Source organism: Carassius carassius, chromosome 44 (genome assembly GCF_963082965.1).
Source record: "Carassius carassius chromosome 44, fCarCar2.1, whole genome shotgun sequence".
In the NCBI taxonomy this organism is placed as follows: Eukaryota; Metazoa; Chordata; class Actinopteri; order Cypriniformes; family Cyprinidae; genus Carassius; species Carassius carassius.
The window spans coordinates 4663266-4688051 of NC_081798.1; the positions used below are offsets into that span (position 1 = coordinate 4663266).

The 24786-nt window shown below is 36.8% G+C and overlaps 1 protein-coding gene across 5 annotated transcripts in view; it reads left to right on the forward strand.

Annotated features, from left to right (window-relative positions):
* LOC132126048 (neuroligin-1-like) overlaps nucleotides 1-24786 on the forward strand; it is a 284712-nt gene that overhangs the window by 155587 nt on the left and 104339 nt on the right. For 4 of the 5 annotated variants that reach the window (XM_059537039.1, XM_059537043.1, XM_059537042.1 and 1 more), the window contains 2 exons: nucleotides 6947-7006; nucleotides 12532-12684. In XM_059537039.1, coding sequence (XP_059393022.1) covers nucleotides 6947-7006; nucleotides 12532-12684 — 213 coding nt within the window. The remainder of the gene's footprint in view (nucleotides 1-6946; nucleotides 7007-12531; nucleotides 12685-24786) is intronic. The other variant, XM_059537044.1, reaches the window with a different exon arrangement.

Sequence of the window (24786 nt, forward strand, 5' to 3'; positions counted from 1 at the left end):
CAGGCACGAGATATTTTAAACTTAAAAAAAAGACACCTTTTTTTAAGCTTTTACTTGTCTGAAAGATGTCAGTTTCTGGTTAATTGGGACTATAGAATTTGTTGGGGTCATTAAACATCATGTCAACGTATAAATGTAAAAAAATATTTTCAAATTAAGAGCAAAAGATTTGTTGTAAGCTTAGTAATGGTGATACTAAAGTAATGTATTACCAGAGGCTTAGTTCACTGAGAAGCTACGCAAACAGCTATCATTACCGCAAACTATTTCTTAGCAAATAATGTAAATCCGCATTAGGAAACAACACCAAAGAGGGTAATTCAGTTGTAGAAAAAAATTATACATATACAAATAATAAAATAAAGTTGTTAAAATGTTTGATTTGATACTTGATTTGATACTTTTTTGGGCTGCTACTATGGGGTCAGTGCTAAAAACATTTTCTACAGATAACCAAATTACAAGCAATAGCAGAAAATAAATGCAATATAACATTGAAACTGCAGTTTTGACCTTTAATCCGTTGGCTCCCATTGAAGTTCACTATATGGAGAAAAACCTTGAATTGAATTTATTTTCGACTGAATAAAGAAAGACATGAACATCTTGGATGACATGGGGGTGAGTAAATGATCAGGAAGTTTGTATTCTGGAAGTGAAGCAATCCTTTAAAAATACAGGCTGGTAAGGTTGCAGGTTGAAATCCATCATCCTTGATCGTGGCGTTTTACACCAGGTTGCTCCAGAGGGACTGACCCTGTGTACGATTACATGGTGCAGATCTATAACAGTGTCGTGGTCCGTGTAGTATTTGCTCTGCCAAACACTAGAAAATGGTCGAATGGTACCTCATAAGATACTGTTTTGGCCAACGTCTAAGACATTTTCATTTGCAGAAGGCAAACCCAGAATTAAATGTTTATTCCTAGGGAAATGTCGATTGTAAATGTATCCTGACTGCTGAAACATGTTGATTGAATGTGTTTCCATCTAATTAGAAATGCACTGCTACACCCAATTGTATCTTTTTGTTTGTGTGTTGATTAAAGTTTTGAGCAACATATTGAAATCCACTGAGAGCATGCAGTCAAACAACCCACTATGCATTGGAACAGAGCCATTCTGTTCTATCTAATACTCTAAAGAACACTAAGACATGACTGACTTTATGTAACGTTATACTGTAGGTTTTAGAGTGACAGGTGGCATAGGCTGAGGTTAATTTTAATATAATATAGTAGTGGTACAAAGCGTTGACTACCCTAAAGTGTCTAATGCCTTCTGACCAACTGATCTTTCTTTTTCCTCTCTCTTAAGTATATGGGAGGGCTGCTAAAGCTTTTAGCTACATGATGCATGTTTTCTAGCCTAGGGCTTGTTTAGCCAGGATTTGTGAGAATCCTTGTACTAGGCAGGGATCGGGGAAAGCACTCATATCACTCTCTGCCCTGGTATACATCCCCAAGTGTGGCTAGAGGATGTTTTCCTTTGAGAGAGTTCTCAGCTTGCTCTTCTGTCTGTCTGTGCTACAGAAAAACAGATGAGAAATAAAAACAAATCTAGATCTAAGTGCTTGTGTTTCATGACATCAATAGCAGGCACAACCAAAAGCATCGAAACAACAACTTAGGGAAGAACAGCAAAGCAGGATGGCTTGTCTAGCATGTTTGTTTACTCTAGTTTTTGAAAGTGTTTCTGTCAGTGGACAGTGTGTTTTAAGTTGAGAGACTTTCGTTCCACACGTCTGTGAGTGAATCTCACAAAACTTTAGTTTAGTAGTATGTCATAGTATGTCATTTTTTTCTTTCTTAAAAATTACATGCATTCAGTACTTATTTACAATAAGAATAGTAACATATAGAAAAGCAATAGTAAAGTAATTGTTTTTTGTGCATGACAAATAAGCACATATTTATAACATAAATATATTTTATTTTCATGAGTGAGAAAAGGAGAAGTGTCCTTACGGTATAGTATATTAGACTGTGTAGTATATGTAGGCTAGGCTTTGTTTTATATAAAAATGGAAATATATAGTCATCAGTCTATTTTATTCATTTATTTATTCATCTTTTGATTTTGGGGAGAACATTTAAATAAAACATGTTTGTTTGAGATCCACTCCCATTTAAACATAAAAAATTGCACTGCTTTTCTGTCTAAATCAGTGTATTTTAGGTGATAGTGACTTCCTCACAGGTATTTTCCTGCTGTAATTTATCTGTGAAAAAAAAAACAAAAAAAAACACCAACAATAAAACATATCTTTTCTAGGCCTTTCAGTGGGTAAATTACCCAGGCTCATAAAGTCAAATGTGTTCCCAGCAGAGCACACATACATCTTCCTAAGATCTTGGCCAAGTGTGTGATTACACTCATCAGAGCTTATTGCGTTCTGCCATGCAGGGCACAGTCAAAACTCATGATACTAAAATGCTTTTTAGTCATCTTTTCGTGTAACATTTACACTGTAATCGACATGGAGACCATCTCGTCAGATGCCGGTGATACTGCTGATACTCCTTATGGCTCCTTAATGAGCATTGACCCTCAGAGGAGCATCTGGAGGGGTGGGGGGTGGGACTTGAGGGCTTGCTCCGAGATGTCAATGAGCTCAATCTCAACTCAGTCCACCTCTGAGGATCGATTACTCAGTCAGCATCCTGGAGTCCCGGCGGTCGGGTGTATCCTACCGGAGCACTGCATTAAACAGTGGCCGGCCATGAAGTAGCAGTTTATCAGTCAGAGGTGAATAGCAATCGATGCAGGCATAAGGATGGATATGGAAATGCTTTTGTAGGCAGAGCCAGCAAGTCAGAGGCAGCTGAACGATGATAAATCAATCTAGCGTGTTATGACAGTGAAAGAGCGCATGATTGTGGAGTCTGCTTGTGTGCGTGTCGCTTCTTACTGGACACACGATTGGCTTGCAGTAGCTGTGGTCACGCAGTGGATTTGTGGTGAACCCTGCTGCCTTTGATCAGCAGACTGAAACCTGGCGGAGAGAGAAAGAAAGAGACGGGCTGAGGTAAACCCAGCTGTAGAGGTCACACAGAGGGTTCTGGCGGGGGCCGTGACCCATCTCAGGGATGTAGTGACAGGCTGGTGAAGGGAATAATTGCCCTTTGCCGCCTTAAAACATTTCCAGGCTTCAAGAGAACAGATGCATGTGTGGTCTAAATAAAAGCTTGGCTCATAATGGATTGAGTTGATGAGATATAAACACAGACATCCTGCTATTACAGAATGAGAAGGGCTTTTACATGGTGAGTTGATTATGTTTTAAAACATGCAGATAAACTTTGCTTTTAAACTCTTATTCAGGAAACATAAGTGCACATTTGTGGAAATCCGCTCTCTTGGTGTTCCTCCGTTGCTCCGTGCTCTAAACCTCTAACCTGAAGTATTCAAATTTCAGAAATTAATTTGGCCCAAAACACTTTGTATGTGGATTCTGTTTTATGAGGAACCAAAGCCAAAAACATTTGCTTAAAGCTTCTTTTTCTCCCATAAAAACTGTGACACACCAAACCGATGTAAAATAACTAACACCGACTTATCTCACTTCACCTGCATCTGGGCCAAAAAGTTGTGCTTTTACACAGCCAACAGTGAACTAACATTTGCGTTCTGTGCCTGCTTGAGAGGAATTGACTGTCTATACCAGCAGGTGGCGATAGTCTGTATTTGTTGTTCAAAGCCTAAACCTAAACTACAAATTGTGCCATTTTTGTTTTAAATAAATCAAAGGTATGTCAGTATACTTAAACCAAAATGCTATATGGACTAGTGTCTGTGAATATTAAGCACCCAAAACACTATTTAAATAGAAATTCTGCATGTTCTGCATGTCACTGTGTGAATGAATGGTGCAGAAGTGTGTGTGACACCAGTGGTGTTTTTAGCCTCTGCCGTCTCAATATCTGAGTACATGAACACATGAACATGATCTCTAGAACTGCTATGAGAGTCACTTTATTAGCATTTTACAGTTTATTTTTGGAAAAACTATACAAACAGAAACCTAAAGCAACCCATCAAAATAAAAGTTCAGTTTAACTTGAAGAAACTGTAACATAAATATATGCAATACTACTACTACTACTAATGAAATTATTATTTAAACATTATTTGTAAAAGAATTTAAAAACAAAATTAATATAACATATATATATATATAATTTTTATTAATATTTTTACATATTGAAATGCTCAGGTAAGACAAAGATGTAAAATTAGGGTACATTTACCTGAAAACGATGTGTTTAAAATTGAAGTTTTCCTATGTGTTTTTGAAATGTTTCACATACAGATGACAAAGTGGTCGAAATGATCCCTGTTAATACAGATCCGCAAAAATGACTAAAAAGGTTGCATTAAAGAAACTCTACGTGCCTACACACACACACACACACACATATGACTGAACATGTAATACATGCCATTTTTCAGCAATTCAAGTTTTTTGTAGTTTACACAGATAATATATACAATAACTGTATCATTTTCAAAAGCTTTGAAACCTGTTTTCGAAAGTGCGTTATCAGGCCCCTAAAACATAAATGAACAGCCAAGATACATTAAAAGTGTAAAATTTTATGTAAAACCGTTGTATAAATGCCCCCTTAGAAGAGCAGTATGCGAGTGCCCTCTTGACTTCATCGTTTGTTAGCTTTCGTTTTCCGTCTCATGCACTGGTTCGCTAAGCTGAATAGCCAATCAGAGTGAGCTCTCTTACTAACCACCTGACACAGATTCAACATGCTCAATCGGCCAAAAAGCCACCGACAGGGTCCAACTAGTGCCAATGGTGTGTAACACACCGCTTAAACTGTGCTTACTGACGTGTTGGCTTTGTGTGTCACAGTCATAGGAGAACATGTACTGTATATCTAGTAAATAAAATGCATTTTATTGTTGATAATATTCTGTAGAGTCCTATTTTGACCATTTTTTACACATCGGATGGAAACACTGAGTTTCCATTGTGACATTTTGAGATCCAGAGAAAGTCAGTCTTCGCAAACATGTTTTGGACTGATGGCAAGATTAACTCTAAGCCATGCCTCGCTCAGGCCTGATCTCTGCCTTTGCCTGTCTGCTTGCTCCATTCACCCCTGGCCCTCGTGTCAGCTGGAGTCTAGGTGGCGCTCAAATTCTCCACCCTGTATAATGAAGACTGCTCTCAAAACAATTATCTACTGATAAAGATCGGTCTGTGTAATAAGCCACAGAACTATGAGGCTTCAAGACAGGGTTATTGAGGTCATTTTCATTATAGTTGATGTTATTGTGCAAGCTTGTTTGTGGTAGTTGTGTTTTCTGATAAGGATTTAGTCAATTCTTGGTCTGGACTTGCTATTTATTAAATTATTTTTTTCTTTGCAGGGCTGATTAGTGTGATTTAAAACATTTAAAAGGATTTCTATTTTATGCCACTGGGTCAACTTCAGTGAAAGTGTTATTATTATTATTTGAACTTACTTTAGGTATAATTTATTAAACAAATAAATGAAACACATGAATGAATTTGTGTACACACACACACACACACACACAAACATCATTTATCATCTGTTTGTTACTGAATTTGACCCAGTATTTTGTTTAAATGCAAATCAATTTGCAAGCGATTTGTATTAGCTTTCTGTGATGACAATGAATGTACTTTTAATCTAATCAAATGTTTTACCTCCCCCCGCCACACACACTTTCTCCATTTATTTTTGTGCACGCAGGGCATTGATTGACTGGATCCATTGCACTGAATATTTATCTGTTGTGTTTAACCTGTTTTTATATGCAAATGCACAATGTTTGTTTCTTTTTCAGAGAAAATCTGAGAGGAACAGCCTTAAATATTAACAATGTTTTTATTCAAAACAGCAGCTGTAATTTCAACCTATTTTTGGAGTTACAAAGGTTTTGGCCCAGACCAGGAAACACAGAGCTTCACCAAAATAAAATGGACGCAATGCAGCGCACGGCCCTCTCCATTCCCCTGTGTGGTCCATTAGAATGTGTGGGTCATGAGTTTTGGCCCCAGCTGTCTGATTAAATGGACAGATTGACTTTTGGCTGAGAGAGCTGCTTCATCCCCTAGTCCTCCTGCCCCTCTCTCTCTCTCTCTCGCTCTCTCTCTCTCACACACACACACACACACACACACACTATACACACCCCTGGATGTGTACCGAGATCTTTGGCTTGGTGTTGGCTTCCTGCATGCACGAGTTCATCTGTGTTTGTTGTATGTCTGCGTGTGTGAGTGTTTCCTGCATTCTTGAGTCAGAAACTATATCACTGAAAACAATAAGCAAGAAAACAGTATTAATCTTCACCGGCCTCTGACTTGCGTTGTTATTTCTGCTGTGCCTCTCTGCATTATTTTGCAGACTAAAAAGCAACCGATGATCATATAGATTCTTGTTTATACTGGCAAACATAGTCTTTTCATAATTGGGTGTTTCCTTTAATAAATCAGGTATTATCTGTAAAATGAACTACAGGTGTAAAATAACAACGCACTGCTTTGGCTGTTGAATGCGTTTGGAAGATGCTGTGCATTATCGCAAAAAGAGAAACATGTTAAAATTGATTAGTTAACCCTGTGAAAAAAACTGCATTGGTCCCCTTGATAATCGGGCGAGAAATTTTTTTGACTTGAAATGAAAATCTTATTTTGTACTGTTACATGAATCAGTAAGGCAATAAGAAGTTTATTTTCTGTCTTACAAGTTTGTAAACATCTGAACATATTTATTTAGTTCATATTCTTAGCTTAGATCTTCCCTTCTGATTTTCTTTCTTTCTTTTGGTTAAATGCGCAGTCGTTTTTAAAGCCAAGGATTTCAATGCGAGTTCTTTGTGTCTTTGAAGCACTTTTTGAAGGCTTGTTTGCTCTTGTATTTTCTCTCTGCTCCATCTTTTCCATTCTTGATCCTAGGTCCTCTTTCAAAGAAACAGAATGATGATTTAGCTGATAATGACGGTGCTGAGGATGAAGGTATTTTTTTTTGATGCCAAACTGATATGCATGACAAGGAACCCTCCGGTTTTTTCTTCTTTGTTTTTTTTAAATTTCTTGTCCTTTTTTGAGAGTGGAGATTTTTTTTCTTGCTCGTTTTTTGCTGGATGTGTTTTGTCGTTTTTGCTTGATGTGACCTGTCTCCCGTCATTCCAGATACACATAATTGTTAATAACCCCTTCATAGGATTTTGCTTGAATATTTTTTAGTATCATTTCCTTTTAATTTTATATGTTGCATCTCACCTAAACAAACCGAAAACAAGCAAATAAACAAACTAATGTTCCTAATAGTAATTCTTAACACTTTTTTGCATGATTTTTCAACCCTTCTGCCTTTTTAAAATATATATATATATTCTGAGGTAATCCCCTTGTTTAAAAAAAAAAAAAAAAAAAAATCCCAGATTGATAATTTTCCAAAATTCAACCAGAAGCCCACTGCAAAAATTTCCTATGCGACATTGTATGTTCCTGGAATCCAAAATGCCACATCTGCATTTCCATCAGACTGTGCATCAGTAGTCATTACTGTCCATCCTTTGAGACGACTTTTAATGCCTGATGTTTAGTGCTTGTGCAGAAATCTATAGAGATGCACAACAAATTAACACATCGATTAAATGCCTGGGCTGTAGACTGTAAAAGAGGTACAGAATCTAATGATAATAATCCTTGAGTGACTGTATGTGATAAAAGCATTTCTTTTCGTGTTCATGTCAGAAAAGAAACCCTGTGAATAGTGTCTCCTGTATAATCAAATGAAATAAGAACCAATTAGAGGAGGCTAAAACCAGGAAAGTGCCTGCTTGCTTTGATCTGCACATCAAAAGATTACAGCAACACAAATATACAGTAAGGATCCCACAGAGTATCTCACATGAACTCTCTTGAAAACGACAGAGTAATCCTCTTAAGCCGGCCCGACGTTATACAGTACTGGGAAAACACTCATCGCCATCATCAGCCGCAAACTTCAGCATCTTCAGAGTCCTGGTCTGAATTACCTTCAGGACACTCACAGCTGCCCATCAAGTGTATGTTGTACATCAAGCTACAGTGGCTACAAAGTCCTTAAAAAAACAGGAACTTCCCAATGACTGCAACGTGCTTTTTCAGATCTACTGTGGATCTTTTAACACGTCTTCAGTGATCACCTGTTCCAGCTTCTCGTTTTCAAGGATTTGCCTAAACAACACCAACTTTTGGCCCGGGCCTTCCTTGGTTCATGTACATCGCTGGGAGTTGGGAAGCTATTTTGAAAACATATCTGGCTAGTTACTCAATGTTTTGTACTGTAGTAAGAAAGTAACAGAAACTACTTTACTTTTTTGAATGAATGAATAAACAAATAAAGTCACAGCATTGAGCTTGGACAGATAATTGAACAGATTTACTCTAAATATAAACATATATGAAACTATATATGAAATAGTTGAAAAATTTAATGAAAAAAAAAAAAAAATCTAATCCCGAACCACATCATTCAACTAAATATTTTGCTATACAATTTTAATCAATGAATTACTTTTGAATGCTACGATACAGCTCTGCTGTAAAGCTTCATGCACAACACAACGCATTTAGCATTTTGCTGCACTACATCGTTTGTTTTGTTCACTAGCTTGTTTACTAAAATACTTATTGCGCTAGCTTGTTTTTTCAGAAACCTACACGGTTCTGGAAAAGACTACCAGTGTTAACATGAAACGTAGCTGTGGATTTGCTAGTAAGTAAAATCTTTGTGGCGTTGCTACTTTACATAATTTACTTATGTAACGTTGTACTTATGTTAACGTAACTGAAACATTTACTAAAGAACTTTAAACAGAAAAGTAAACGCAGTGTCAAAATACTCAAAGGTCACTTTAAACTGACAAAGTCTGCTTGTCATGAACTCTTATCTTGTCGAAAAGCAGGTGATTTCCGAATCAGACAGTAGTTTAACATGCAAAATCCTTTCTTTTGACATACCTAGAAACTAATGCTGTTGAATGATTAATCGTGATTAATTGCATCCAAAATAAGTTTCTGTTTACATAATATATATGTGTGTACTGTGTATATTTATTATGTATATATAAATACGCACACATGCATGTATAGTATATTTCAGGAAAATATTTTATGTATTAAATATATTTATATATAATATATACTTTATGAATGTAAATATAAACATGTAAATATTTTTCAAAATATATACTGTATGTGTGTGTATTTATATATACATAATAAAAAACACAGTACACACACGTACTGTATATTATGTAAACAAAAACTTTGGAACTTTGGATGCGATTAATCGCGATTAATCGTTTGACAGCACTACTAGAAACAGCTTGACCTAAATTACCACAGTTTTCAAGTTTCGCTTGAAAGTGCTTCAGTAACGCTTTTTAATCCAATTTATGAGTGAATTTATGTAGCCGAACGAGCTAAACATTTAAGTAAACACGTTTATTTAAATTCCTGAGGCCTATCTGCGTGCGCTTTTTGCTAAGTGGAAAAGAGCTGCTGTTTGGCTCTTAGACAGCTGCAGCTGATAGGGCTGAGAGGAGACATATAGCGCACAGTAATTATGTAGACATAACGCTACCTTATTACTTCACACTGCCGTGGCATCGGCGACAGTTCTCACCGAACAACTCCTCTGATTTTATTTCATAGATCCAGTAATTGGCTTGATCACATCAGTGGCCCACTCACAGATATTAATATATATTCTAATTAGTTTACATTTTTGTTTTCAATATAAAAGCTGCATAAGGACCATATCCTTGGATCATCAATCATATATAACAACTTCAAATGCCAAGGGATTCTCCAGATATGACTATTTGCTGGAGATTTACTAAAGCAAACTATCACCAAAATCAATAGCCACTCTTGACACGTTCATTAATCTGGCGCTTTAGTATGAAGGGTACAACGTTTATTGACTTTTTTAAGTAATCTGTGGCAGTAGGCCCGAGAGACAATGTAAGTATGTGGTCTTTGATTGTGCCAGATTGAAAGTCCAAAGAATTGGGTTACACAAAAGAAAAAAAAAATCCAAATTCTTGTGACTCTCTTTTGTCTGCGAACACATCATTTGATCATTTGAAGAAGGTTTTAACTGTTTTTTGTCCATTCAGTGGAAGTGGAAAACAACATTGGACCCCATTGACTTTAATATTATGGACAAAAAAAGATATGTTTTAAAAAACCCTTTGAATGGACAATATGCACATATGGGTCTCTACTGACCTTACCATTTTCAAAACAGCTTAGCATTTGTAAGTCAGGGCATAGTCAGTTGTATTTCATCAGTGACAGAAAAACTCCAGTCACATTATCATTTAGAAGTGACGTTTTGGAGAAAGGCCATGGTACACTGGACTTACTGTTGACTTATGACATTTAAAAAAGACTTAGAAGAATACAAACAGACCGGTGTGCGCATGCACACGTGAACTCTGGCCTGCAGATTGGGAGTATTTCTGTCACTCTGAAAAGATGACTGGGATCAATGTAGTATTCATGCTTCTGAGGTATCATGTCCTGTCATTTCCTCCTCCTGGACTCTGATAGACTCACTGGGCTAGTTTACATTCTTCTGAGGTTTATGAGTAATTCAGTTCATTCATCAAAATGAATGTAAGATATTAAAACCTAATTAATACTTCATTTAAAAAAGCCATGGAATTATATATGAAACTTATGATCTTTTCTATGCATGATCAGAGCTTAATAAAGCACTTTTTCATACAAAGCCACAACATTTCTGGGAAAAGAAAATATGGAAAGGAATATGATGAGACGAGAAATGAGAAGAGACATTAGATGATCTGATGAAGAAGAATCATTGAGTACAAATCTATATTTTACAAGAGGAAAACAAAAGAGATGGGATGGGACAAGACTCGGTGAGACAAGTCGAGACATTATGTTGCCTGATGAAGAAAAATTGTTGTGAGAAAATATTATGCCTAACATTTTTGCAAGAAAAGAAAAGACATAAAAATGATTGAGATGAGGCCAAAATGGAGAAGATGAGACATTTAATTTTTGATGAAGCGGAGAAGAGATGGGCAGAGGAGGTGAGACAAGAGGAGATGGGACGAGAAAAGAAAAGAGATTAGAAAAAAAATTGGTCACTTGAATCTGAAGAACACTGTGGAAATCTCACTTTGAGCATTTGGAAAGAAGAGACAAGATGGGGCAGTAAGGGACAAAGGAAGATGAGATGACATGAGACATCATGTTGCCTAATAAAGAATAATCATTTTTGGCAATCTCACTGTGAGCCCTTTTAGAGAGGCTAAAATTGTGATGGGACACAATGGGGGTAAGGGTTGAATCTCACTTTTAACATTTAAGGACCAGGGGCAGGACAAGGTCAGAGGACACGGAAAGAGACAAGAAATTACGTTGACTGATGAAGAAGAAATACTGTACTGTGTGCAAATCTCACTTGAAGTATTCTGGAAGAGAAGAACAGAAGAGATGGGACAGAGTGGGCCCAGGAGAGACAAAATGAGACCATAAGGGACAAGATGAGACAAGACGAGGATGACAAACCCATTATATGTGTTTTGCATTGAGCATTTTGGAAAAGGAAAAGAGACGGAACAGCAAGGGATGAGATGAGATGAGATGAGATGAGAAGACGATGAGACATTAAATCACCTGATACAGAAGTTCCAATGTTTGCAAATCTCACTTGAAGCATTTCACAAGAAAAAGAGACAAAAAAACAGTTAACTGAAATGAGAAGTGAAAACAAATGATGGCTTAAAAAAAAACTATTGTGTGCACACAAGAGGTGGCCTTGTTTAGGGTCTTAAAAAATTATTATTTTTTTTCATTAGTTTTTTTTTCTGCTTGTTATGAGACCTCCCAGAAGCAGGTCCCTGCATGCCTAATAAAATAACTGAGATTTATGTGAAGGCTTTGCAACCATGATGAAATGGCACTCTCCCTCAAGCAAGACGAAAGTTATCATCTGCATCACATTTGTGTTTTGAAAATACCTCCCTCTCGGACAGAGACCATTTTCCCAAAGTGGATTACTTTGCCTAAGCAATGTATGGAAATTTAAAAAGTGTGCTATTTTTATTGCTAAGAGAAATATGGGATCTGAGAAGATGAGGTGAAGCGGCAGGTGGATCCCATTCTGAGAGCACAGATGAGGCCCTCATACTTTAAGTTTGTCCACCTTGTTTCATAGTCATCTTTCAAAATCTTAGTTAATTCAAAGCATTACTTTGGAAATTAAAATGCCCATTTTAATGCCCACATTTTATTACTGACAGGCGCCTTAAGACAAAAAAAATTGATCACCAGGAACATGACATTCGTATTGCCTAGGAAATTAACGAGCTCATTTCCAAAAACGATCTTGTCTCAAAAATAAAGCCAATGTGGCCAATTTAAGCAAAATGGGAGCCCTCAGCTCTGAATACATTTCTAGCTGTCTACAGAAATTTGTCGTTTAATAGTTTCTACCCTCCTTTTTCCAGACATTCGTGAAAGCGGGAGCCCCAAACCTGTCATGGTTTTCATACATGGAGGATCGTACATGGAAGGAACAGCAAATATGTTCGATGGAAGCATCTTGGCCAGTTACGGCAATGTCATTGTCATAACCGTGAACTATCGGCTTGGTGTGCTCGGTAAGCAATTCCATTTTTGCTGAACTTTACCCATCATGCATCAGAGTTGCTGGTCATACGCTATCCTCCAAATGGCTTGTTTTAGCTTTGTTTCTCTCGACTAAGGTACTATTTTCCTCCATTGAATGATGATTTAGTTGTCTGTGAATAGCCTCAAGCTCATAAGCATAAAACAGGTGAATTGGCAATGGTTCTCTACAGCAGCGTGTGTGCATGAATTATTATAGAAAAGTTTGCTGTAGTTGTACATGATTTAAGGTGATAGTAAATACTGGAACTATCAAAGCTTTATGACCTTCCGGTTTCGATCGCAGAAACAACCTGTGTTTCTCTGACTCTTTCCCCATCGCTATTCCTCTTCTCCTGTCAATTGTAATTTTTCAATTGTGGATTTTTATTTAATGATTTAGATTGCCTCAGGCAAATGGTGTTGGATTAATAAGCTTTGGATGGTTTCTACAAGATAAGATGAAGCAAATGGTGTTGGATTATTAAGCTTTGGATACTTTCTACAAGATAAGATGTTTGCCAGATTCCAGATGTCTATTTATAGAGCATCTGTTATCAGAGGAAAGTTAAGTGTTATTTTTGGTATGTACAAATACAGTTAACACAGAAAGTAATTTTGATAAAATATCCATTTCAACAGCTACTTTTCTCAGATTGTGGAATCAAAATTGTCTGCTCTTATACAAATATCATTGTGTTCATTATACGTTAGTCAGTGTTTTCATTTTCTACAACTTCCAATGATGAAAACACTCATAAACGCCATCATTTGTTTCACCATGCTGGAGAAACTGAGAAATGCTTATTTTTTTTAAGAGTGAATGTACAGTAACTAAAGTAACAGACCCAATAAAGCCACCAAAACCTTTTTGAGGAACAAATATGTCTGATCTTTTCTATATATATATATATATATATATATATATATATATATATATATATATATATCACTCTTAAGCTGTGATTTGTCATGTAGGATCAATTTAATGTTCAAAAGTAATAGCATAGATGTATTTTTGCAAGGAATGTCTGTCAAAGTGATGACTTGTCAATTATATAAGAACTATGGGTCACTATAACTCATGCACTGGTCAATTTGTGAAGTGTTTGTTCAAAAAGGCATGTTATAGATATTTTAGAAGGGTTTTTATAATCAATTTAATGAAGTTGTTGACATCTGTTCAGTATAAGTCACCATTTTGACCAGTGTTAGTATGCTGGAAGATGCTAATATGCTGGTTGCACGAGGCATCTGTTAATGTGTGTCGTTAGCCTGTTTCATAAAATTTCAAGAATGAATGCATGAATTTTGAAATTAGCCTCAGTTATTTGCATCAGTCATCACAGTACATCTCTCCGTTCGTAAATGAGGCCCAATGTGATCTTTCTCCACTAATGATTCAGCTCGCAGCCATCTTCTCTCAGTCACCCTTAGCTTTTTATAACAAATCCACTGTTGATGGTTGGCTATTTTTTTCAAGCTAAGGCACACAGATCCATTAGGGGGTTTAAGCATGTGCCCGCATGCCACAATGCTTAATTTATTGTTACTGTGTTTTTCTCATGGATGTTTGAGGTTTGGCTAAGCTCCGGAGCAGCTTCTGGGAAAGGTGCTGCAATGGTGAGAGAGCCTAATGGATTATAGCAGTGCACACAGTCTGAGTGTCATTATCACAACTGTTATAGATTTATGGAGCGAGTCGCTCTCGTCATGCCCCCCTGAATAAAACTGCTCTCCGACAGCTAATCAGCTGGTATAAGGGCCCATTTTACAGAGCGCCACCATCATATTATTTTTTTTGCTGGTCTCCCAATTCTCTTCAGCAACTGTCCAGCCAATAGCAAAAAGTGTTAAACCTAAAATAGCACTACAACCATACGGGATAAATAAATAGGGTTAAAGTGTGTGGTTACACTAGCAAAAATTTGTATGAGATTTTGAGGGCAAACGAAAGGTAGATGGTTCATTTATCATTTGTTTGTCCATATATGCTCACAGCTCACAAACTTTTGGTAACCACACCCAAAATATCTGGGGTTTGGCTTTGTTTTCCTATGGTTTTGGAAAACATTGTAGCATGTGATAAGGTGGGATCTACAGAAAATGTTCAAAGCAATGCAAAGAATTTTTATGCGTTTTTATGTTTTTACTTCCAAACCAAGCAGCTTTCTATTGGTGAACACAGCGAATTTGCATGACCAACTTGCCTGTTTAGCTTTTTCACAAACTGAATTCCTATTGAAATGACTGGATTACAAGGTAAATGTGACCTTTAATAAATTTAATGAGAGAAAAAAAAGATCTAGCAAATGGAATCATGTTTTCTCACAACCCTGCTAAAAGCCTAAGCTGGTTTTAGTTGATGTAATATAGTCCTGTCCTGGCCAGGGTGGTGTTTCTAGCTGGTTTAGTTGAACGGCTCTTTGGTCTCACACTGCACAAAACAAGAAGCTTACGCAAATTACCCAGAACTTTTTCATTGAAAAAAAAAAAAAGAAGACAATGCATATTAATATCACATCCTGTCTACTGCTTTTTAATTCCTTTTTAAAAAGCATCGCTCTCTGCTCGCGAATGACGCACTGATTTACAGTAGAACTGTTAACTAGATATAAATGGGTTGTGATTTGAGTCATCAGCGCTTGTTAGTCAGTGTGTTAGTGGTTGGCTGGATCCTGCTCTGGTGTAGAACAGATGCAGTCGGCGGATGAGGTCTGTGCGCTCACGTGCCTGTTAGTTCAGTAGTTTACTTCTTTGTCAAGACTTTACCTCATTGCTTACCCCTGTAATAATTGGTTTGCTGTTGTGCTTTAATCATTCCATGTGGCCCAGTGTTGAGGATTATTATTTTTCATGCTTATTAATTTCCTTCTCCCTTGAAACAAATACCCCTGATGTTTCAGTTTCATTAGTCTTTTGCTTTCTCTAACCTCCACCTCTCTCGCATTCTCTCTGCGTTTTTGCCTTCAGTGCTGTGTCCTTTATCATCTACTCTCTCTCTCTCTCTCTCTCTCTCTCTCTCTTTCATTCTCCTCAGTCATGTGCTTGCTAAAGCGTAAGCATGCCACAGGGTCTTTAAAGAAGCATGTATGATGTCTGACCCTACTCAGGAAGCAGTGTGTCTGGGGAGATGCTTCATTGGAGTATGTTTATTAATCTTAATAAGCATTTAACAACTGTTCATGATCATCCCTTGTCCATTATATTGCCTCTCCAATGCTAGCAAGTACTGGATGTTTGGGACTTGTGTTGATTCGGGTGGTCAGTTTACCCACACTTTTGTCTTTTCACAAAAATCCATTGAAAAGTGTTAAAAAGGCCTGTGTGTATGTGTATTAATGATCTTTTAATAATAATAAAAAACATGATTAATACATATTCATGATTTAAAAATATTCTAATTAAAAATATATTTGTGAAATATCTGTTTATTTTTACATTATTTTAGTAATTCAATATATTATCAGTCAGTAAGATTTGTTTTTATTATTTTAAAAGAAATTATTATTTTATTTAGCCTAGTACAGTATGCCTTCTGTCAATTGAAATGTGAGTGTAGAGGAGAGTGTAGAAACATTTATCAAAAATGTTTTCAAAGATAAAAAGTAGGCCTATCCCCATTTCCACAGAAAATATTCTTGAGCACCAAATCAGCATCTATGAATATGTTTTTTGAAGGATGTGACACTGAAGAGTTAAAATGCTGCTGAAAATTCAGCTTTGCCATCATAGGAATAAACCATATTTTATAAATATATTACATAGAAATATATTAAAACTGTTAATTAAAAACTTAATAAAATTACAGTTTTTATTGTATTTTAGGTCTGCTGCCTTGTTGGTTAAGCTTGTTTAAAAAAAAATAAAACATTTACTGTGTGTGTGTGTGTGTGTGTGTGTATATATATATATAATTTATATAAACATAATATAATTTTGTTCTCCCTCTTTGTAAGGCTTAGACTTAGACATTAGGCAGCATTATGTATCACTGCCACCTCTGGTTTTGACCCAGCTTCCATGCTACCCTACAGATTTTATAGCACTACCCTGCAGATTTAGTAGTCTATGTATGTACATGTGCCTTATTCTAAGTAATGGGCCTCATTGGTCATGACTGGTGACTGCATTGGTAGAGGGCAAAAAGGCAAGCGACAGAGGACAGAGGACATCTGCCATCAGAGAGGCTTTGCCCTGTGAGCACTGCTAACCGAAGGGATTAGTTCAGCCTGCAAGAGTGCAGCAGATGTCCATCTGGGCCCACTCACTTACTCATGGCTTCTCCTCCTCTTCTCCAAAGTCTCTCTCACTACCTTTCACTATCTCTCTTTCTCGGTTCCTAGTTTTGGCCTGGTTCCACTGACATGTGGATTGCCCCAGGCTAGACTCAATGTAGTTATTAATAAGTAGCCAAATTTGGTGTGCTGTTGAATCCACAATGGAAGTTTGACATCATGATTTCATGCATTCCTGGACTTAAAGCATGAGTTAATGAGATTGTGATGATACTTTTTGGTCTCTGTGGAGTATCACAATCCCTGGGGATCTTGGGAAGAGGAAAGAAATAATGGTGTTGATGAGAGTCTTTTTGACGGCAGAGTTCTGTTTGTTTTTTTTTACTTAGATGAGGAAAAGAAAACTAGGAATGTCAAAAGTTTAGCTTCTTTGCTACCAGGGTTTTGTGCCATTCCCAGTTGAGTTAAGGAAGTATTTTAAATTCTAATTTGAATAATTCCAATTCCTGAATTTGAATGGAAGTCAACAGAATTTAAAAAGTAAATTCAAATTTAAATTTTAAATTTAAATTTAAAGCAAGGACATAAAAATAACTAAATTGAAATTAACAATTGTTATCCTTAGAAAGGGCAATTTTGTCAAGAAACCATTTAAATGTTGACTTTTAAAGACACATTTAAAAGTTTAGAAAACAGATTTAAAGGTACATCACCAGAGTGAAAGATCACTTAATTGCAATACATTAAATCCTCATCCTATCATTCCTTTCCACATTGTTATGGGATTATTCAAAATAATGTCAAAACTATTTGCTGCTCTAAATTTAGTTGTAAATATTTGCACTTTATTAATTATAGTTTCAAGGCTACATTTATTTGATTTAAAAAATACATAAAAATAAAAAACTGAGTGTTTAGCATGTTCACATAAGCCTTCAAAATTCATTAAAATTTTCTGATTTTGCTGCAGCATCAAGAAACATTTCTGATTATAATTAGTGTGGGAAACAATGTGCTGCTTAATTTTTGTCTGAAACTGACTTTTTCAAGTTTTTTGACAAAAGAAAAAAAAATTTGACCCCAAACTTTTTAACAGTAGTATATGGAACCCTGAAGGTTCCATATAGCTGAACCCTGTTATAGCTGAACCCTGGACCAAACAATCGAACCAGCAGCCTTCGAGTAGTTTGGGGAAGGACGTTATCTTATTTTTGAGGATGAAATAACTGCCTGTATCCTTGGGGTTTTATTTACTGTATCAGGGAGAGAAATTGAACTCAACCCCAGTCACAAGTAATTTAAAGCCCAGAGCGTGCAGGAGGCCTCTCCCATGTCTGGGACATGTTGTCAGGTTGACCACCCTTACTTACAGCCACCTGCAGGGTCTGTGAAGCAAGAGGGTCCCACCAGATGGATGTGTCCATGTGTCTCCATCCATCTCTGCCACAGCACCAGAGAATTAGCCGGGTCCGCTTGTGGGCTTTTCGGCTGGGACCAACTGCCACTGCGGATGATCAAGGTGCTCGCCGGGATTCACACGGCGCTGTAGATTCTGCCTGGGGAAAACAGATGGACATGTTTAACACCTCAGAAATGAAAGACGATGCAGGACCAAAGCCAGGGAACCCTCTGAGCCAGGGTGGATTGCATGTAAACCTCAGAGGGTGGAATAAATCTTTTGTTTGGTGCTTAGGTTTTCACCCCCCATGCATTACATTCAATTACAATTCCCATGGATATTCTCCAGAAATCCTTTACCTTTTTATAGTACCTAGTGGTTCTGCCACATTTATGTTAAAAGGATAGTTCAACCAATGGAAGTTCACATTCTTTCTTCTCTGTAACATGAAGGTATGTTTTGGACAATGGAAGTCAGTGGGCTCCAATGTCCAACTGTTTGCGACCCTCTTGACTTTCACTGGACAAAAACTGTTGAAAGATTCAAAATATCTTTTGTGTTCCACAGAAGAAGGAAGATCCTACAGGTTTTGAACGACATGAGGATGAGTAAATGAAGGCATGCTTTTTGGGTGAAGTGGTATTCTTTTGGGTGCTACTGCCTTGCATATGATATTTTCTGCCAATGAGGTGCTGCATATTGATTTACCAGTCTTTTAACTCAAAACTCATTTTAGAGGTCAGAACAAGGGACGCTTTTAGAAAATATCTTTTCCCCCCTAATATTCTGTCAGCATTTTCAGCCCCACTTTTATCAGTAAGGGCAAGACAGGACAAGGCACGTTTGTACAGAGAAGTCGGGGTTGTGTCTATCTTTGGGTTTTGATATTCTGTGTCCAATGTACTCTGGGAGTAAGAGATAAGTGAAATGAGCTTTTTCTACTTATAAAGGTCTGCATATAGATCTAGGGCCTGAGTGTATGGCTGCTGGTACGTCTCATTTTGAAATTGTAAACGGGACTCTGAATGATCCCTCTTCGATTTAGACTTTTGATAGTCTTTCCTGGAACATAAACTGGAACATACTCAAATATCAGGATTAAGATCATCACATACATACTACAGAACCTTGGAGTCATTCATCTCGGTCGGTCCTTGTAACTTGCCTCGATCCTTCACTGAGATTCATTTATGATTTTGTTGCTGAGGAGATCCACAGCTGTAAATTTCCCCCAAATGCAGTTAATTAGAGGTTAGCCTGTAGCCTGAACAGATAAAGATTTATATCTCTAGTCACCAGCCCCAAGCTTCTTGGCTCTTGTAATTTTGTTTATTCTGTTTGGCCTCAACAAAATCTTATTTACTCCACTGGTTTCTGAACTACCTGCTTTTCGCCTGTTTGAAGACTCCAATTCTGGAGTCTTGTGAAGTTGTATGTGGTACCCGTTGGTGTTCAGGACACCCCCGCCGCCTCCATGGTGCTCTGAGCCCCCTTGCAGCACTGTGAGCCACTTATATTATGGTTAGTTTATCCAGAACGATTTTTCTTCACATAGAAGCTGCATCAAAGCAAGGAAAGTTTTTATAACAGAGCTACATTCAGATTTTAATTTGAATTCCTTTAAAATGACATGCAGTGTAACAGTCAACTAAAAAGTAGCATATTTTCCTTACATCCTAACTATCATGTCAGAGTAAACATCCTAATCATTATTTTCAAAATGTTTTAAAATATATCTATCTATCTATCTCTCTGTCTGTCTGTCTGTAATATAATAATGTATTGAAAAGAGAGCTAAATTGCCCACAATAACATCATTGTCTATCTCCATCAACAGTACTGTTTTACCCCGATACATGATGTCATCGCTCATGGGTGGGCTTTGAGATCTGTGTCACGCTACTGGCTTAAAACATGCAGGGATGGCTCCCTACATCAGCTGAGCCTGTCATCAGTAAACCATGAATCTTTTTACCCTATAGAGACATGCGGATAATGTCTGCAGTGCGCTGTGTATCCGATGACCCAGCGTTATTATTGCCCTTGAGTCTCTGCGCTCGCTTCGCTCTCTATTACAAATATTTTGACTGCTGTCCTTGAGTAACGTGTTATTTTAGTAAAGGCATCCGGCATTGTCTAATACCTCAGAAAATCCAGAAATCCCTTTGAAGGTCAATCTCTTTTCCCCTTGCGGCACAGTGATTATTAGTCAGCTCTGCTAGGGAAAAAATGCGCTATGAAGGATTATGACAGGAGAGCTGTGGGGTGAGTCAAGAATGGTGCCAACTACCCCACTAGTGGCAAGAATATAAATAAATAAGCACAGAAAGGAACTAATAACCGAGCGGCAGGCTCACAAAGTTTTAGATCCAAAACGTCAAAACTGGAGACGCAGGTGTTTTAGCAGCTACAGCTGTTTTACATTCTGCCCTGCTGGTTCTAATTACAAGAATCATCAAGAAAAGGAACACTGGATCATTGATATTAATCTCTACGATTATTACTCATTCTCTTTCCTGTATCCGCACAGGAACGTGTCGCTATGGTGCAGGGACATCAACATCCATCTTCATTCTGCAGCACAGCGTGCGAAGCTAAGGATCGGTTTGCAGGTTTTTATCAAGAAGGGGATTTACAGACACTGGCCTTATGGGCCCGTAAGTTCCCCCACTGGGTCAGGGGGAGAAGTGATGTGAAAAGTATTTTATGGCCCATTTGAGAGTCATATTCTTGTATGTATAGTAACTGTCTCCTTTAAAGACTGCTCACAGTATCCACTGGCTGTCCAGAGTGTTCTACTGCAGAAATGAGCTGCATGTACTGTATGTGGATGTCAGTTTATACCCTTCATACACGATCGGCCAACATATTTTGCTTCCACCCAGTCTTAGTTTTTCCCATTACAAGTCTACAGGGAACCCGTTGTTTATGAAAAATTAATAAAGTGATTAATGGAGGCAGATTACCTAGTTTGTTGCAGTGCATCTCAAAATAACATTTCAGCCAGTGGTAAACAACGCTGCTTACCTGTGTGTCAGAAACGACCAAAAGAATCAGTACTTTTTGACTTATCAGTAGTGACTAGGGGTGGAAATATTTGTTCAGCAAAAGATTTGATTAGATTAGGTTATGATTTTGATGCATTGTGCAATCTGTAATTGGGTCATTATTTGATCTGATTCATTTATTTTGGGATGATTTGTATAAAATATGTTAAACAAATAAGCTGCATACATATTTTGCATTGTAGTTGAATACTGACATGAAAAAAATATATTTTCCATAAGAAATGAATGTACATTTAGTATTGATCCAGTAGAAAAGTTATAGTGCATTAACCAGTTTTTTTTTATTTTAATGAAATTAATACTTTTGTTTTTGCAAGAATGCATCAAATTATGAAAACTATTTAAATTACATTTAGAGGAAGTTGTAATGTTATAAAAAAATATCTATTTTAAATAAATCCTTTTTTTTAGATCTTTTTATTTGTTTTTAATTATTTAAAAACCACAGATTCCACATAAATATTATGCATGTTCTTAACTGTGATAATAAAAAATATTTATTGAGCATCAAATCAGCTTATCAGAATAATTTCTGAAGGATCATGTGACACTGAAGCCTGTAGTAATGATGCTGAAAATCCAATCCAACATTGACATCATATAAATAAATGAGATTTTAAAATCTATTACCATAGAAAAATGTAACTTTTAATAATATTTTACAGTTATTACTATTTTACTGTATTTTTAATCAAATAAATACAGCCTTGGTGAACTTATTTCTAAAACACAGACCTTTTTGACCTAACCCGTAGTTTTGAATGTTACTGTTATATGTACCTGTTGAATACCCATAATATATTTACATGAAATTTTCTAAACTAATAAAAATATCCTCAGATATTTGAGAATATCTATAATGTAAAAAATTTACAAGAAAATAATGCAATGCATGTTGCATACATGCATCTAGTAGTGCCTAATAAGTCTCCTTGGCGTCACTCATATTAAGAGTGGATGGAGGATTTGTCAAGGACACTGGGATCTGAGAGCTTTGACACCGCTGAGGATCCTCATGGGATTGTTTGTGGCAAACGTTTGTGCCGCAGAGGGTAAAGAAGCTGTTGGCTGGCAGGACATCAGCCCTGGCCAGTGGACAGATGTTAAGTCTCTCCACAGATTTCCCAGCATCCTTGTGTGCATTTCTCCAGCATATAGAGGGCAGAGAGCTCAAGTGCTTTCCCCATGCTGCTCGTTTCAGCAGCTTGCCTCTTTTTATCGCACGGAAGCTTCTCTTTATTGTGCGTGCTTTGTTCTGGCAGCCTTTTCAGAAATTGGCAATCATCATTTCTCACATTGTAGATTGTTATTTTGTGCCAATGCAGGATCACAATGATTTTGACATCAGTATCCTGCCGTACTCCTGATCCAGGATCGCTTTCTGTCAATCATTCTGTCAGTCATCCACCAATCTGAGATGAACATGAGTAAAACGCTGCTGTTAGGAAATGCTGCGTCTTTTTTTAGGTTAATGCGTGACAAGACAGAACGGATATTTCTTCCTGCCTACATACAAGAGCCTGTTAGTTTTCCGCCAGTCATAATTTTATTTGTCAAACGTATTATTTTCTTGCCAGTGCGCAATGGTGATGTCGGAGATGGCATCAGTGATGTCTTTTGTGTGCGGAGACAATTTGCCGTGACAACCCTTAGGCTCACGCTGACATATCCTTGATTATTTTCATGTGCCAGTGCTTGAAACAGTCATGTTGCATTCTATTTATGCAGTGCTACGCATTTGAAAACAACTTACTTTGTAATTTGTCACCCATCAGTGTTTTTCTGTTTGTGCATTCTGCTCTGATTATTGACATATGAATAGCGGTTCTCCGAGACAGAGCGTAAACCGAAATTCAGCCAATGTGAGCAAAACAGAGCCTACATTTTTCGATAAGCTCAAATTCATTCCCGATGACTGGCAGCTGTCCCGACTGTTGGGGTGGGACATTATGTATGTTTCATGCTTTACAAGCAACTAAAAGCGCATTTTATTAATTTTTGATAATCCATTTATGCGCATCTTCCCAGTATGTCTGTGTTTAAACCTCATGAGGCAAATCTACTGGTGGAGATGTTCAAGGTTATCGATTTTTATACTCGAAAACCCTTTAAGTTGATAATTTATTCATAGTTTAGCAACATGATTTATTATACAGTATGTCTTCCTCTTCTCATAAAATGGTGAAAATGTGATTGTTTTATTCATTACATGGTGCTTTTGTTAAGATATTAATGTATATTTATTATTTTATGAAAAAAAAACTCTTTTTGAAAAAAGCATGCCCATTTAGTCAGTAGGATTTGTTTAAGAAATACTTTTATTTTACAAGAATGCATTAAATTATCAAAAGTGACATTAATAATTACATTAATAATGTTACAAAAATGTTTGCGAAAATATGTATTTTATTTTTGCATTTTAAAGTTTAAAGTACCATTTAAATGACCATTTTTTTTTAAAGAAAATAATACTTTTGTTTTGTTAGAAAGCATGTAATTATTAAAAGTGTCATTGAAGACATCCATAATGGTACATAATGTAGATTTTTATTTCAAATAAATGCTGTTCTTTTGAAACAGTGATTAGTCTATTTTTTATAATGTTTTTTTCTTCTTCTTTTGTTCTGCCCTATTCTGAATTGGATGGAAGTACAGATGTACAGTTGTGACTCAATGCAAAACTGGCTTCAAACCTTGGCTCTGTGGTGAAAATGTTGCATAGCTGACCAGGGACTGATTACATTGCTGTATGGGAATATTATGAGGGCTTAAACTAAACAGTTACCTGTGCATGAAGCTCCCGGGGATCTTTGTTATGTAAATGCAAGGCATTAAGATTGAATCATAAAGCTTTGTGCCCTTTTTAATGCAATTTTCAGCTAAATAGACTCTATTCAGTAGGCACACTCACATCACCGTATTATTTATTAATTATTATTCTTGTGTATATCATCTAGAGATCTATTTTTATGCAAGCTTAAGGGTCCTTTTTATTTTTTAATGCATATTACCTTCTGGAAAAATTGTACGATTAACAAATTTACTGAGCTGAGGAGTATAACCAATGAAGCAAGAGTTGTTTTGGCATAGATATGCTTCTGCAATTCATTGTCATTAACAGAATTCATCAGAGGGAAGGAAAGCAGAACAGCTCTAGCTTTTTTCCTAGTGGGAAGAAATCAAACTCTGTCTGATCCCAGACACAGAGAAGCAATAACACTGGGAAACGGTGGGCAGCAATGCAGTGAACATTGTGGAGCGTTCTCCTTGCCTCTCCTCTATCTTGTGCATTTCATCAGTCAGGCCCTCTTGGTTTATGTGTTTTTTTAATGTTATTTCTCCACACAAATTTAACCATGAAAGATTGTTTTCATTAGCATCTGACAATAA